General features: G+C 35.3%; 1 protein-coding gene across 5 annotated transcripts in view; it reads left to right on the forward strand.

Annotated features, from left to right (window-relative positions):
* The window catches only part of NBEA (neurobeachin), an 816,964-nt gene that overhangs the window by 712,390 nt on the left and 86,615 nt on the right, over positions 1-17,959 (forward strand). For all 5 annotated transcript variants that reach the window (XM_016197269.2, XM_016197275.2, XM_087814370.1 and 2 more), the window contains 2 exons: positions 613-753; positions 9,487-9,606. In XM_016197269.2, the coding sequence (XP_016052755.2) occupies positions 613-753; positions 9,487-9,606 (261 nt within the window). The remainder of the gene's footprint in view (positions 1-612; positions 754-9,486; positions 9,607-17,959) is intronic.

Below are 17,959 nucleotides of genomic sequence, written 5' to 3' on the forward strand. Positions count from 1 at the left end.
TCATTGGATTTCCTATAATGAAGCTAATTTGTTATGGTTAAGTAGGCAGGAAAATAACATAAAAAATGTTGGTTTTGCCTTAACAGTTTAAACTGGATCATCTTTACTAATCCGGTTTAATGAAGCTCAGTAAAATCAAGAAACCTTGCATACATAAATAACCTTTTGGATTATTTTTAGCAAGTATAAGGATTTGTAATTAATATCAAAATTATATTTGGTGCCCTGGCTGGTTTTGCTCAGTGATTAGAGCTTCAGCCCACAGACCGAAGGGTCTTGTGTTTGATTCCCAGTCAAGGGCATGTACCTGGGTTGCAGGTGAGGTCCCCAGCCCTGGTCATGGGATGTGCTGGAGGCAATCAATCTATGTGTCTCACATTGATATTTCTTTCTCTCTCTCTCTCTCCCTCCCTCCCTTCCACTCTATAAAAATCAATGGAAAAAATATCTTCAAGGGAGGATTAAAAAAATTAAATTTGGTAAAAATGTAGAATCATTTATTTTTGCTCTATGGTTAAGATGAATTAACAGTATGTACTTTCAGGATAGTTATAATATAGAATGTCTAATATGACTGTATTAAACAAAATGCTTCTTTTTCTCTTTTTATAGCCAATTGGTGCTTTGAACCCAAAGAGAGCTGTGTTTTATGCAGAGCGTTACGAGACATGGGAAGATGATCACAGCCCACCCTACCATTATAATACACATTATTCAACAGCAGCTTCTACCTTATCCTGGCTTGTTCGAATTGTGAGTATCTTCATCACGTTACAGTTTGCCTTTAATTCTTCAAAGGTTTTCAAGTAAATAAATTAAAAATTAAATATACTTATTTGTTTTAAACAAAGATTAGAGACCAATGAAATGATGAATTTCAAACTCTAGCAAAACCCAAGTCCTTTTTTTTTTTTTTTTTTTAATGAGTTGTCTCATTTGTAAAATTGGGTTAGGAAGATAGATTATTGTGAACCAATTATAAAAGGAACCAAAGTTCTGGAATACCTCTTTAATATCCACTGTTTCCTTTCTCACTGACTGCCACAAGCTGACACTCTCTCCTGTCTGTCTCTATCTTCCTTGTTGGGCAGTATATTTTAAAAATAGTTTCTAAATATTTTAAAGACTTATTTGTGTTACTTTCTCTTTCTTCTAAGATACATAGTCAAGTCTCTGATCTAATTAATTAGTTGTCTCTTTCTAGCTCCCCTCTGCCACTCAGCAGTTACTTTCTTTCCACTTCTCTTCCCTGGTTAGACAAATGAATGCACTGAAAGCAGGGGCTCTGCTGCACCGCACTGCCCTGTGCTCGTCTCTGTCCCTCCTCTTCAGTTTTGAGCCTGCTGGATTTATCTTCCAGACCCATCACTTCACCAAATTCTTATGGAGGTCAAAAGTTATGGGACTAGAGCTTCCTGTTTCTAATTGATGTATCTTGAAGCATTTGACACCATTGCTTACTTTCTCCTTCTTGAAATTCTTCCCTGTTATGACTCTTCTGACAATATTTTCTCCTGTTGCCTCTTATCATTCTTACCATGCCCTGCACAGTCTCATCCTCAGATTTCTTTTTCTCAATGTTTCTATTCCTCAGGATTTTTCTATGTATTTTATCTGGTCTCTGTCATGTAACTATAAGCTAATAACTTCCTGCTTCTGTTTTTATTGCAGAAATCTCTCTTGAGCTCCTAACCTATATTTCTAGCATATATGTATTTGTATATCCTACAGGATATTTCTAGCCAAACCATTTCCAAAAATGGACTCCTCATCTCCCTCACAAACCTACTGTGGTTCCTGCTGCATTTCCTATCTAAATAAATGGCATGATCATTCACCCAGTTATCCAATTTAGATATTTTTCTGTTTTACCATCCCCTTATATCCAATTAGATATCCCATCAGGTAGGTTCTACCAACTAAATATCTTCTTTTCTCTAGTATTTCCTTAGTTCAGGTTCTCATTATTTTTCATCTAGATTATTGCAAAACCTCTTAACCAATCTCTTTGCCTTTTATATTGCCTTCTTCAATCTAGTCAAGAGCAGTTACTGAAATCAGATGATCTTATTTTTTATTTTTATTTTTTTACCATAAGCAACCAAGGAGTATCCTAGAATGCTAAATCAAATCTCTAAATCAATAGAATCAATATGTTTTCTCTCCTTACCAAAATATACTTCAGACCACTTTGTTGCATGAGGCCGATTTGCTTTAGAAACACATGCTAAAGTACCATACATGAAAATGTGCATACATGGCAATGCATCTTCTATTTTCAAATATTTTTTTTCCCCTCAGCCTAAATGACAGCTTTTGTTTGGAGGTCTTCCTCAAGCATTCTCTACATATTGAGGAGAAATTGAACTTACTACAAATACATACTATGACTATGTTTTTAGTAACTTGTAAGTCACTGATCAGTGATATACTGCAAACAATAAAAAAAGGTTTGTCAGAATTATGAATCCATTTAATTGAATGTGAATTTTATACTTTTCATAATTCTAAACCAGCATAAGAAGTTTAAGAAGTTTAGATTAACTAGTTCATAGGAAAACAAACTCAAATCTTATTTTTTTTAAAAATAAACTCTGTAATTATAAACTAAAGGAAAATACAAGACTTTCTTTTATAGATCAAAGGTGGTTATCTAATTTGTTAAAAAATTCAGCTTAATTATGTGAACCTGGTGTTTTTTTACAAAAATGTTTCAGAGCTAGCAGTTTCTTAAGAAATATTTTTTTAACTCTAGCACTTCTAAAGTATAAGAAATTCTGTTTATTTTCTGTTCATTTGGGGGGAATATTAGATTTATGTAAGTGCTTTTTTACCACTATAAACCATTAATCAAAACAGAATACCTTTAGTTTATGGATTATAATAATTTAATACTCTCCAGACATAGGAAAATACTTCATACTCACAGAAGAGGCAAAGGCTTTCCTGAATTACAGACACATATATAAAGAGAAAATTAAACACAGAAGCACAAAAATTTAACAGTCAAGATCTCCAAGAGCTTGTGTCCTTTATACTGGACATAAAATATATTCTTACTTAATTTAGGCTCACAAATAGGCAAACAAGAAAACAAAAAGACTAATAAAATAGATTCTCTGACTACCAAATCGTCAGACCATAAAACCAAATTCAATCATCACTGCCATCAGTGGGAGATGACTTATGGGGTGGGTATGTTGTACGTTATAACAAAATATCAGCAAAGGAAGTTAAAAAAAAAAAAACTAGAGAAAAAGTGTCAGTAAAGTTAAAGTTCTGTTTTCTGCTTAGGATTCACTCTGGAAGCCAAGAAAAAACATACCTGGGCTTAAGGAGCCCATGAGATATGATTTTTAAGCAGCAGTCTATTTGACTTTATCGCAGAGGGACTTCCAAAACTGTAGAGGATGGAACTTTTAGAAAGTGTGTAAACCAGAGATACTCAACTTGAGAGGCGTTTTTATATCACCTCCTGTCCCATCAAGGACAATCATTGCTATATTGAGCCATCGACATGGAGGGAGTAAGACACCTCTCTTAGGTATTTGGAGGATTAAAAAAAAAAAGTCAGGAACCATTTGTAAAAAATACATTATCAAGGGGGTGGTATTCTGAGAAATAAACAAGAACATATCTATGATACTTGTATATATCATACATATGACATACATGCACATATTGTATATATGATACATATATATTATATATGTGATACATACTATCATATAAAATATGTGTCATTTTGAAATATGTAAAGCGAAATTCAGTGGTTTTGTGTAATCAAATTAGTCTGAAGTCAGATTTATAAGACTTACTTAAGTGTGAATCCATAAAAGTACTTACTATCAACAGCTCGATTTCAGTTTATACTCTTCTATTCTGATAAACTAAACACTTTTTCAAATAATAAATCATAATTTAATCTAACGTAATACAAATTTGAGTTTATGCAAGGGTATGGCAGAAATGCTATACACATATATATTCTACACATGCCCTTTTAGTACTACCCATAGTTGTGCTAAGGACAGAAATATAGTGCAAACCACTTATGGTTTAAAATTTCTAGTAGCCACATTTAAGAGTAAAAAGAAACAGGTGAAATTAATTTTAATAAATATATTTGTTAGCCCAATATATCCCAAATGTTATCATTTCAATATTTAACCAATAAAAATTATTATTGAGATATTTTACTTTTTTAGTTAAATCTTTGAAATCCAGAATTTATTTTATTTTTATAGCACATTCAGTTCTAAATAGCTGTATTTCAAGCACTCAGTAGTTACAAGTGGCTAGTGGCTACTGTAGTGGACAGAACAGATCTATAGGACTTCTTTTATGGGGACTCATTTAGCCAACACATCCTGTGTTGTGCTATTACAAATACTGTAGAAGTATCATGGTTCTAATAGCTTACTAAGTGTTTAAACTAATGGCCCAGGGAACTTCATACCTCATTGTGATTTCCTCACTCCCATCCCAATAGGAGTTTATGAAGTAGAAAATGCACTAAAATCCATGTCACTAAAAATTTGTTCATAAAAAACAAAATACACGTTAAAGTATCTGCCCTTTACTTTTCAAGCATTTTAGACCTAAAGTCATTAAATTCATTATTAGTGTCAGTCAGTATATTTAGTATGGCAATGATAATAATTACTTTAAAATCCTGATTAACTTCATACCTCATTGCTTTAAATTAAAAATATTATGGACAAGAAAAAAATATTATGGACAAACTACCAGTGAAGTCACTTGTCAAAATCCGTGACTCTGAAAAGACTCCTTGCTAGCTGCCATTGGGCAAATGATGAATAAACTATTTTAGCAGGGTTTGGAGTTTCTTCAGATATTAAGTAGTATAAAAGGACACATTTTAGTTAGAATGTTTTTACTTTATATCTTACCCTGAACATATAACATATACAGAGAAGTAATTAAATTTTACTCGCTGACCTTTCTATCCCTTAATAACCAATGCAGTTTCTGAATGCAATGTATTCAACCTACCTATTCAAAACTCATTTGTCAAACATTTAATCATAATTTTTAGGAAATTACATAGATTTTGCAATGAGAGTTAATTTATAATTCAGTTGTTTAAAATTTGGGACTTTATAAATTATGAGTTGTTTTGAAAGCTTACCCAAGAGTCTGTTTAAGCCATAATATATTTTTTCTTTTTCAAAAAAGTATGTTTTCATTGATTTTAAAGAGACAGGAAGGAAGAGGGAGAGAGAAAGATCCACGAGAGAGAAACATCAGCTGCCTCCTGCACGCCCCCTTCTGGGGATCAAGCCCTCAACTTGGGCATGTGCTCTGACTGGGAATCGAACCTGTGATTTCTTGGTGCATGGGTTAACACTCAACCACTGAGCAACACCGGCTGGGCATAAGCCATAATTTTTTTAAAAATACATATTTGTAGTGAAGAAAATCATAGAAACACTGTTGCAAGTGTTGTAATTAAAAACAAAGGATAACGCTACTGAATTAAATATTGTATTCATGTTTATCTTGCATACTGATTCTTAAGGACAATGCATATTAGAGTAAGATGAGGAATTCTTAATCAAGAGCATGGCGTATAGTAGTTACATAGGTTAATTAATAGAGACTTAGAGATTCTAAGATACTTCTGGATTCTTTCAAAAGCAATGGGATAAAATAAACCCTGAAGTTAAACAAAGGACAGTGAAAACAATGATTCCTCCATTACCTAGAATGTGATCTTGAACTTTCTCAGATATAAAACAGGAGTAATTGTATCTACTCTTAAGGATAATAGTGAGGATTGAGTTAACTGAGATAATATAGTGCCAAGCACAGAAAGGTGTTCAGTAACTCATAGTTCCCTTCCTTTTAGTATTCGTTATGCTTCACATGAATTCAAAATATACATCTTTTCTTTGATATATTCCAAATACTACCTATTACCCATAGATGGGTTTTGTTTCAAATAAAATGAAGAGAAGGTAAAGAAGAAAAGTACAAGAAGAGAGGGACTTAAGAAAAGATTCTTATGAGATGACTGAGCAAAAATCATATAAGCCAGAAGATAAACAAGTTGGCTAACAGGAAGAGGAGCAGGGGACAGAATAAGATGCTCAGGATGGAATTAATTGGTCTGTAACCATTGAAAGGCAGGAAAGGTAGTTAGTGTCTTTGCAGGGGACTAAAGGTTATGATAGAATTCAGTAGGACAGGTACTTACCAGTGCAAGACAGGTTAATTTCATTTTTCTACCACTGAAAAAGATTTGGAAGATATGAAATGACCTCCGGGTAGATGCACTTAGGGGAAGGAAGTCTGCCATGTTACAGGGCCTAGCCTAAAGTTTTTAAAGCCAACAAGTGCCAGAATTTTATTTTCTGAAATTTCTGTTTAATATTTATTCACTTGTACAGTTTATTTCCCAAGCCAAAAGCTTTTTTAGTGTAATAACAAAATACCCGATATGGTGATATGCGTGTAAAAAATAGTTCCATCAGCATGTGTTAGGTGAAGAAGAAAAAAGCTTAGTATAGCATTTGGTCCTCTATGTTAGTCAAGCATGAGCAAATGAAAAAGAAAGGCCTTGCATTGTGCCAGGAAAGTAATAGGGAGACACATGGAAAAAGGTAATCTCCATGGTAACCAGAGCTTGAAAAATCAATACTCACTTATAAACAAATAGGTTATCAATTTCTATTAGTACTCTACCAGTGTAGCAGCTGGAGGCCTTCAGTAATAATGGGAATTATATGTCAGTAATGTGGTCTGTGACCCTGAAACAGTTAATCAAATCTTTTTAAAAGCTACTTAAAACAATGAAACATGGAACTCTTTAGTATTCTTTGCTTTAGGTGCCACTAGAAGATCAAAAATAAAAATAATTATTTAATTTCTGATTTATTTTCTTTATGCCCATCTTTGCTATTCTTGGCAGGTCTTTGTTAAGGGTTGAAAACCAGGAGAGATCATTTAGGTTGGGGTAAAGATCAGCTTTTAATGGTTGATGATAAGAAGTAAGGCTTTACATGTATAAATGAGTCTTTACTCACAGCTATTTAATAGGTTAAAAATCACTGAGATAAGTGTGACCCCTCTAGACTAATCTCTGTCTACTATCTAAAGAGGAAAAAATAAAAACAAAAATCAGCATCCTAGAATAAAGAAGTGGATTCTGAACATACAAGCTTATGGTCAAACTAGTGCTCAAAAACTAAAAAGGAAAACTATATCTTATTCTTACCCAGCCATACCCCATCTTCCAACACTATTTTGTATGTTTAATTATGTTCAACAAACATTTATTAAACACTAACTATTAGCCAAGTGCTATGCTGGGAACTGAAGATTCAAAGATGAGTGAGACCTGAGCCTGGAAGTGTTGTCTAGTGAACTGGCAGTCTTGGGCTGATCCCAGCAGTGAATTCTTGACACAGTGCATAAAGCTGCTAGTCATTTTATAACTCTTTGTCAGGTAAGATACTTCAAGCTTTCTCAATATTGTTTAATCTTATTTAATTCCCATAATTACCCCCAAGGTATTGTCATTCCAAATTAACACAAATGAAGGAACCAAGATGCTTAATACAACTACTCAAGGCTAATTACTTTGCCTAAGAGAGGTAAATGGTTCCACCAAAATTCAAACTTAGATCTGTCACATTTCATTGGATTTACCATTGTTACTTCTAGAATTTTTATATCCTCACTTTAATTTAATTTATTGATAAGATATACTGCATTAACTACCTTATATTTAATAATGAGTTAAACTCTACAAAGTAAATTAATTAGTGAAAGACATCTCATAATTTTTTTCCTAACTTAATTTTGGTGATATCTATTTGTCTCTGATGTCACTTAAAATCTTAAACAGCAATATGGACTTCCTGGATGCGTATCTGATTTTCAGAGGGATCAATAATAGCCCCCTTACCTATACATTGTTATATCTATCATTCTTCAACTTTTCTCTTTCATGATACTTTTCTGTCATTCAACAGTGAACATGAAATATTGGTGATACATTACAAACATAAAATTGATAACATCTAACCACACTAAATTATAGGAAGATAATGAAGAAGATGAATATTTGTAGCTGTTGCCAGACAGCTGGATTTTATGGCTAGTGGCAAAAGGGGACTTGAAAGGGACAAAGTAATGTTTTATAGATATAGAAGAATGAAGATATTATATATTAAAGAAAAAAGCCTAAATATTTAGGAAAGATTTCTTAGCATTATTGAACCTGAAGTGACAGGGCATTCATCCTAGACTTGAGTGAAGAATTGAACCATGAAAAAAGAAATATAGATTTATCTTTGTTATAGTTAACTAAGAAATCCTTAGTTAGAATGAAAGTTATTTAATCCTTTTTTCCAACAATTTATCTTTATTGTTGAAAGTGTTACATATGTCCCCCTTTTCCCCCACTGACTCTCTCCACCCCACACCACCCTGCCTCTAGGCCTTTACCACACTATTTCTTTTAAATTTGGAAGCAAATTTAATGACATCAGCAATAATGTTCCTCTCCCAAAGTAACTACAGAAAAATCATTAATATTAAATGCATTAGTCCCTTGTGATAAAGTTATTTCTTGGTTTCCAGCTATGGAAACATGTTGTGGGTGACAGACACTATCATTGCAGATACTGTCACAGAAAACTAGAGGACAAATTAAGTAGTTTCTCCTAAGAGCTCTGAAAAGCAGGGATTTGTATTTTTAAATGACCATCAGACCATATGTGGTACAAATATTTCAGTAGACTTTGATGGGTAATCCCAGATGGACATTCCCTACCTAATTCCATAGTGCCATGAAGAAGTGTCAGAGTGATTTTCTTATTGCAGTGTTAACATGTATGGCCTTAGCTATGAGAAAGAAAATCTGAATTATAAATGGACAATAGTGCAAAGTCATTTATAAAATCACAAGGCACTATAACTCCATCTTTGTATAGCTCAGAAGGCTGAAGCCCAAGAAGCAAAATGACCTACCAAGGCTGCAGAGTGACACTGACTGACCTAGTTAGGCCCAGACCAGTCCCTGCTGACTCCTTGGCGTGGGCATCTTTCCAGGATCCTGCACTGTTTCCACCTCAAAAGGGCTTCATAGAAAGTCATATTTTGCCCTGGCCAGTGTGGTTCAGTGGTTGGAGCATCTGCTGGAGAACTGAAGGGTCTCAGGCTCAATTCCCAGTCAAGGGCGCATACCTGGGTTGCAATTTGATCCCTGGCCAGGGTCGGAGCAAGTGCAGGAAGCAACCAATATTTGTGTCTCTCTCACAACAATGTTTCTCTCTTTCTCTCTCTCTCTGTTCCCCTCTCTCCCTCCCTTCCACTCTCTCTAGAAAATCAATGAAAAAAATATCCTCAGGTGAGGATTAACAAAGAAAAAAAAGTCACATTTTACAAAGGACTGGGGGAAGCTGTGTTCAGAAGGATCAAATTTTGTTTTTTCTTTTTCTTTCTTTTTTTGCTTAGGAACCTTTCACAACCTTCTTCCTCAATGCAAATGATGGAAAATTTGACCATCCAGATCGAACCTTCTCATCAGTTGCAAGGTCTTGGAGAACTAGCCAGAGAGATACTTCTGATGTAAAGGTAGGCTCTTTTATATGTTGATATTAATTTAATTTATACATATATCAAGCCCTGGCCAGGTGGCTCAATTGGTTGGAGTGTCCTCCCATACACCAAAAGGTTGTTGTGGGTTCAATTCCCTGTCAGGGCACATACCTAGGTTGTGGGTTCCATCCCTGGTCGGGATGTGTACAAGAGACAACCAGTTAATGTTTCTCTCTCAACATAGATCTCTCCCTCCCCACCCCCGCCCCTAAATCAGTAAACATATCCTCGAGTGAGGATAAAATAATACTTTAAAAATACTTTAAAATTTTTTAATTTTTACATTTAAGTGAGTATATAAAGCATTGTATAGTGCAGGTTTGTTCCATCATATTTTTAAAATATGTAGTACATCTAACCTAAAAGGAAATAATTTTGAGCATCATAGAAAATGATTCAGGACTCAGTTACGGTGCTTTCATTATTTCAAAAAATTCCTATCTAATTTAGATAGAATAATCTGGAGGTGGAAATAAAAGCCCATAAATTGGCTTTCCTGCTGTTAACTCAATATTTGGCCCATTCCATAAAACACAGCAGGAATTGGATTTGACCTTAATGTGTCATATTGTTATAGCTTGCCCAGCTTTGGGTTTACGTAGCCTGGGGCAATTAATAAGGCATTAATGACAAGACCCATTTAAAATGTAGGCTCTTCTGTACAGCCTTAGCTTTTACTTGACTGTGCCTGGGGACACTTGCAACAATACACATTAGATTAAATCAGTACACACACAATATCTAGGAATAGCCAGAGAGAATAACAATTTTAGAGTTGGTGCTGCTTAACTATTGTTAAATATAAAGATTTGTTAATCATTATATGGACTTTTGTTTAAAAAATTCTTGTATTCAAAACAATAAAATACATTTTTTTCTCTCATTTTTCTTATTTTTTCCCCTGACAATAAAATTATATGATCAGGTTATTGAATAGGTATGTGTTTTTTATTTTAAGCCCTTTTTTTTCAAGGCAGATTTTTTTCCCCATCATACTGTTAAATATGAAAATGTTATAGTATCATTCCATTTAGGGTCTTAATCCAACAAAAGGCAGTGAATTAAAGTCAAAATTGTCATTTTCATATTTATGCTTATCGCAAACATTTTAAAAGAGCAATTTCAGTGTTACTGAACTGTAAGAAAAGTGAATGGATACAACTTTTGTTCAGTTCTTTTTGAAAGCAAAAAACAAAGGATGCAAGGAGTGTGTAGCATATCTGTGTGCTTTATTTGTTCCTGTTAAAGTTTGCATGAATTAGTATTAATTTATACCCACAACATATTCACATTTGGAAATAAAATAATTTAACATGCATCCTTACTGTGTTAAACTCTTAAGGCCCACATTGCCTTCTTAACAGACTTATAATGTCACTGATAAATTAAACTCAAAAATCATCATTTCAACTGATTTAAGAACAGTAAAACCAGGGAGGGAGTCTGTTTCTTATTTAATAACATTTTGAGAATTAACAGGAAATGGGAAGTCCATAGGATTCTAGAATTTGCATGGTGTTCATAAAGAGCATTCAATAAATATTTTATATGGGAGTTAAATATTCTTACCTGTATTTTAAGGCTTCCCTTTCTTTGTAAGGCTGTACATCTTAATTCCGAGCTGTATCCATATTATGTCAAACTTTTAAGTAAAAATGCTTGTTCACTTCTATTTGACATTCTGAAAGAAGAAAGAAAGAAGAAAGGAGAGAGAGAGAGAGAGAGAGAGAGAGTGAAAGAAAGAAAGGTGGCTTTTTAACTTGACTCAAAGATTTATCCTCCAACCCCACACATACGTTAGTCAGTCATTCTAATTTATGTATATAAATGGAATTTAGGCTTTACTTTCTGTCTTTAACACTTTATTGATGCTTTTTATAAAAATTTATCTTCGCCTGGCCGGGCGTGGCTCAGCCGTTGAGCGTTGACCTGGGATTCAGGCGATCGGGGTTTGATTCCCAGTCAGGGCACATGCCCGGGTTGCGGGCTTGATCAATGACTCTCTCATCATTGATGATTCTGTCTCTGTCTCTTCCTCTCCCTTCCTCTCTCTGAAATCAATAAAGATATATTTTAAAAATAAATAAATTAAAAATTAAAAAAATTATCTTTATTGTTGAAAGTATAAATGTTCCCCTTTTTCCCCCATTGATCCCCTCCACCCTGCCCCTTCACCACACTATTGTCTGTGTCCATGGGTTATGCATATATGCATATAAGTTCTTAGGTTATTCTCTCCCTCCCCACCCCACATCCCTGCCTTCCCTCTGAGATTCATCAGTCTGTTCCATGCTTCTATGTCTCTGGATTTATTTTGTTCATTGGTTTATTTTGTTCATTAGATTCCACATATGAGTAAGATCATGTGACACTTTTCTTTCTCTGACTGGCTTATTTCACTTAGCATAATAGTCTCCAGGGCCCACCATGCTGTCTCAAAGAGTGAGGGATCCTTCTTTTTTACAGCTGCATAGTATTCCATGGTGTAAATGCCTGAGAAGATGCTTGATATGATTTCAGTCTCCTTGAACATGTAGAAGCATGTTTTGTGTCCTAACATGTGGGTTATCTTTGAGAATGTCACATGTGCGCTTGAGGAGAATATATATTCTGCAGCTTTAGGGTGAAGTGTTCTGTAAATGTCAATTAAATCCATCTGATCTAGTGTGTCATTTATAGTCACTGTTTCCTTGTTATTTTTTTGTCTGGAAGATCTATCTAGCAAAGTCAGTGGAGTGTTAAAATCCCCTACTGTGACTGTATTGCTATCAGTCTGTCCCTTAAAGTTCTCCAGGAGTTGTTGTTTTTTTCCAGCCTGTGTGAGTCTTTTGTTCTGATGTGGAACTTTTGTAGACAGCACATATTTGGGTCATGTTTTCTTATCCATTCAGCTAACCTGTGTTTTAATTGGAGCATGTAATCCATTTATATTTAAGGTTATTATTGATAGGTACTTATCTATTGCCATTTTATTTCTTTATGCCTATATTTCTCATTCTCTCTCTTTCAACTTCTAATTACAGCAGCCCCTTTAACAGTTCTTGCAATGCTGGTTTGGCGGTAATACTCTCCCTCCTTTTTTTGTCTGGAAAGCTCTTTATTTCACCATCTATTTTGAATGATAGCCTTGATGGACAGAGCAGTCTTGGTTTCAGACCCTTGCTTTTCAGTACATTGAGTACTTCATGCCATTCCCTTCTGGCCGTTAGAGTTTCTGATGAGAAATCAGCAGACAGCCTTATGGGAGCTCCATTGTAGGTAACAGATTGTTTTTCTCTTGTTACCTTCAAGATTCCTGTTTTCAATTTTTGACATTTTAATTACGATGTGTCTGGGCATGAGTCTCTTTGGGTTCTTGCTTGGGACTCTCTGTGCCTCCTAAACTTGTGTGACTTTTTCCTTGACAAGGTTAGGGAAGTTTTCTGCCATTCTTTCTTCAAACAGGTTCTCTAACCCTTGCTTACACCTTCTGGCACTCTTATGACATGAATATTATTACATTTCATGCTGTCCCACAGCTCCTTTAAACTATCCTCCTGTTTTTCAATTGTTTGTTCTTTTTGGTTCTCTGATTGAATGATTATTTCTATCCTGTCTTCTAATTCCTTCCAATGTTGTGGGTTTTTTTTAATTTCTACTATGTCATTCTTAATTCACTTCATAGTTTCCATTTCTTTTCTCATGGTGTTGAGCATCCTTATGATCAGTATTCTGAACTCTATATCTAATAGATTGTTTATCTCCATTTCATTTAGCCCTTCTTCAGGAGAATTCTTTTGTTATTTCACTTGGAGCTTGTTTTTCTGCCTCCCCATTTTGGCTGCATGTTTGGATTTGTTTCTATGTATTAGGTAGATCTGCCAGGACTCCCAGTCTTTTGGATTGTCTCTGGTGCAGGCCAATGTTAGACACTGTTTGTGACTGGCCTTGAGTACCCTGTTTGAAGCTTTCCACACTTCACAGCTTATGGTTCTTTCTGATGGGGCTGGATGCCTTTGGGAAAGACCAAGATGTGCACCAAGGTCCGTTTTTCCAAGCCCTGGGTCCAGAAGCAAATCAGGCAAAGACTCAAAGCACCCAGAGTCTAATTGTTCTTCAGTCTCTTAATGAGCCTCAGGCTGTAGAAAGTCCACTAGGTGGGTTGAGAGGTTTTCAGTGGGTGGAGCAATTGCTTCCTGCCCAGGCAAAGTCTGCTTGGATGGTAAATGTCTGCCTGAGAAAGATGTCCTCTGCAGTATGGGGGAATGACTCAGCACAAGAATCCAGTAGCTGCCCTCTGAGCTCTGATCTCCCAAGCCAGCACCCCTAGATTCTCCCCCCACAGTTCTAGTCCACTCTGTCCTCCCTCCACCAGAGCCCAAGATGAGTGGCTGCACACAAAACTTTGCGTTTTGGCCCTAAGAGGGTGCCTGCATTTCCAGCTGCCTCTCCCTGGCAGACAGAAACCCTTCTGCTTTCCACAGCCAGATATTATGTTGACACCTTTCTCAGTTCTGGTGCTCTGGGCTGGGAAGCCCAGCTTGGGCATTTGACCCCAGACTTCTCAGTGGAAACCCCCCATGGCTGAGATATCCCTCCGGACCTTCAGCTGCTGCCCATGGGAGCCCAGCCGGCCCTCTCATGTCTCCACACTTCTTATCAGTCTCTATGTTGTCTCTGCTTTACATCCTTTGTTATAAAGGTTCTCTCTACCTAGTTTTCAGTTGATTATTCAGCATGGTTTTTCTGTATTTTAGTTGTAATACCAGTTTGGTCCTGAGAGAGTGTCAGTGTAGCTTCTACTCAATCTGCCTCCATGTTGGAATCCCCCTATTGATGCTTTTAATCACCAACTATCTCACCAAGTTACATGTCAGTCTCTGGTAACCAATGCCATACTAGAATTTTCCCTCTAAAACTGCTGGGAGAATTCTCACATGTTCTGAAACTTTTCAGAGACATTTACATTTTGTTGTTAATTATGATATTTTGGCTCCTGGAGTGACATCATCAAGGACAAAGACCAATGAGGTTATTGCTAATTTGAGAGGTTTTTTATTTTTTATTCTCAAGTAGCCCAATTGAATACAAACACCTATCATTCCCCCACTCCCCAACCTCATTAGTTCATAAGAAGCTCATTTACCCAGCTTGACATGACACAGATTGCTGTCATTTTCAGTTCTCAGGAAAGAACTGAACCTTTCATTTTTCATGAGAATATGTCTTGAGTCTTCCCATGTAGTCCCTTTGTTTTTAAAGGCTGCACATTGCAGTAATTTATTTGCACAATTTCCTATTGATGGAGTTTGTCTTTGTAACTCTGATTTTGTTCTATTAAACACAAAGCTACTGGAAACATCCTACACAGACATCTTGATGAACTTTGTGAATATATGTAAAGGATAATTTCTGTTAATGGGACTAATGGCTCAAAGGCTATATATATATATTATTAATTTTGAAAGATATTGCCAAACCATGATTCCCAAAGATGATAATTCACTCCCTACATCAGTGTGCAGATGTCTTCTTCCCCATGCCCCCATCATTGCTGTTAAAATAAACAGCTTAACTTTTGCTAATCTGGTAAGTGAAAACGGAGTTGTCTTTCTTTTGGCTCACATTTCATTAATTATGAGCGAAGTTGTGCATTCCTCATATATTTATTGACCTGTAAACTTAGTCATATTTTTTGCCCATTTTCAGTTGAGTCCTATCTCTTTTTCTTATTGATTTGAAAAAAAGATCATTGCAATTTAAGAAAGTTGCATTGTGACTATGATTTCTCAGTCTCTCAGCTTTGCTATATTACTATATTTCAATTATGTTTTTGTTGTTGGTGTGTGTGTTCAAATGTATCAGTCTTTTCTAGCATAAGAATTTTGGGTTTCTCATTAAGGGAATGTTAAAAAAATTTGTAATACTGGTGGTACTTTGAGATTTTTTAAATTCATACTTAAATATATTGATTAAAGTGTACAGTATTTTCCCCCTAAAATAATACCAGATTTAGCAGGAAGAATATGTTAACAAGAGTAATAATAGTTTTGCTAACTGTGTGTTAAAACCTAAGCTTTCTATTTTTTATCCCTAAGCTGTAAAACTAAAGGATGTGATATAATTGTAAAGAAATGTTTTTCCATTTCTGAAGAAAAATAACTCTGCAATATCTACTAACTCAGTCAGTCACATAAGAGAGAACTGGAACAGAGTAGACGGTTTTATTCTGTCTCTCTTTATTGATGGCAGTCTCTTCCTATGGTAATGAATACAAGCTGGACAGAGGAGTGCCAGTGAAGTGGCCTTTCAGGAGAGAGGTCTGCAGAGTTAAATCAGACCAGTTAGCTTGTACTTTATATCTTTTATTTCTCTCCTCTAGTATAGTCTTGGTAAGAATGACATTCAACTTAGTGAAGTTCTTATACTAATTTTCCTTAACACCTTCAATAATTGTTATGTACTTTTGAATAGCTATGTAGATGTCAGAAAAAGTAGCTGCCATAAAATGTCATTAAGTTGACATAGTGTAAATTAATACAGTTAATGGAGGTGCTCACCACTGACTCATTGACCCATTATGAGCTCTTGTGGAATTAACGAATGCCAGGGCATTAATCTTTTGGAAAAGAAGGAAGAAAAGAAATGGCAGTTTTAAAACTTTGCAGTGAATTATATTAGAAAAAGGAAAATGTCTGGGTTGGTTTTTACTTCACTAGCAGGCCATAAAATGCTATGCTCACTCAGCAAAGTATATTAAACTGAAATATCAGATTTGATGCAATAGGTATACAAGTATTATGGTGTTAATAGTGGCCTTCTGTCATTCTAAGACATACTTTTAAGTCCAATTTCTCAGCAACTTGAACCTATCATAAGCTTGTAAATTAGAAATTATGTTTGAAGATATTTTCTTCTTACTGATGGAATGCATATAATACTATTAACTATGCCATGGGGTTTTAGCATAGCTGTTAAAATAAACTAGATATCACAGTTACAGATACAAAATGCCTGTTATAATATTCATCTTGCTATTTCTTTAATAATATTTGGATTTTCATTTAGGAAATTTTAAACTACTTGACTCTTTCCTTAAAGAGAAGCTGATTAACAGAAACCTATCAACAGGAATAGAGTAAACAGAAGAGCTGTTATTATAAGTAGGCAAGCTAGTGCCTAAAGTACCTCTGTAGGAGAACACTTACAGGTTACAACAGAAGAATTCATTCATTTTGAATGATTCTCAATAGGTACAGTCTTCAAGACAGTCATGTGAGATAGCTGTCATTATCTCTAATCTCTAAAGGAGGTGCACAGATATTAAGTGACATAGCAGGTAAAAAGGAAGTCAGAACCAGCACTGAGGGCTAGCGAGTTATTCCCAGTGCTTTATCCATTGGCTGGTATGCTGCTTTAACTCTTCTGCATGATTTATGGTCATATCCAGTCACTGTGACTAGTCGGAGTAATTGACTGTTGAAGGTATTCTTTATTCATTTATTGCTGTGTAAAAAACCACCCCAAAATTTAGTGGCTTACAAAATCATTTTTTCTCAGTGTTCTGCACTCAGACTAGAGTTCATCAGGTGCAGATTCTCTTTCATCCATGCTTGGTCAACTGGGGCGGCCCATCTGTGTCTAGAGGATTTCAGATGGCTTCACTCACCTATTTTGTGCCTCACCTGAGCTGGCTGGAGCAGCTAGGGACTGTCCAGGCATGCCTGTATCTCTACACGATCTTTCCAGCAAGGTAGCCACACCACTTTAAGTTGACTTCTAAGGGAATGAAAACAGAAGCTGAAAGTTCTCTTAAATCTTAGGCTTCTTTGGAAGCCCTGCAGTGTCACTTTGAAATAAGCCAGCCCATATTCAAAGAGAGGAGAAATAGACTCCACCTCTTTATGGGAGCAGTGGTAAAGTAGAAATGTCAAAAGGCATGGGGGGTGGAAAGGGTGGTTACAGCAATCTTTGAAAAACTCTATAAGTCACTAATTTAAAACAATTGTAAGTTCAACTTTGGTTTATACCATTCAGTTCAATCTGTGCATGTAGACAAAAACCAAAATCTGAAGTACAAATAACAAAAAATATGTCTGATTAGCCTAGGTAAGTCTGTTTACATACTTGATAAAAAATACTTCGATCATATGAAAAGTCTATATAAGTATTCATTGAAACACAGATATCCAAAGCGACAGAACTTTTTACTGATTGCAGATGTACTTTTGTACTGGGTACACTCAGCCATAATATTTTTTATTTGCTTCTTTAGAAAAATTGTATATTACATGTAGAGAAAGGCAGAGACAGAGTATAGCTTCTATACTTCTATTTTGCATAAAGCTAT

This window comes from Miniopterus natalensis, chromosome 2, assembly GCF_054644295.1.
Source record: "Miniopterus natalensis isolate mMinNat1 chromosome 2, mMinNat1.hap1, whole genome shotgun sequence".
NCBI classification, from domain to species: domain Eukaryota; kingdom Metazoa; phylum Chordata; class Mammalia; order Chiroptera; family Miniopteridae; genus Miniopterus; species Miniopterus natalensis.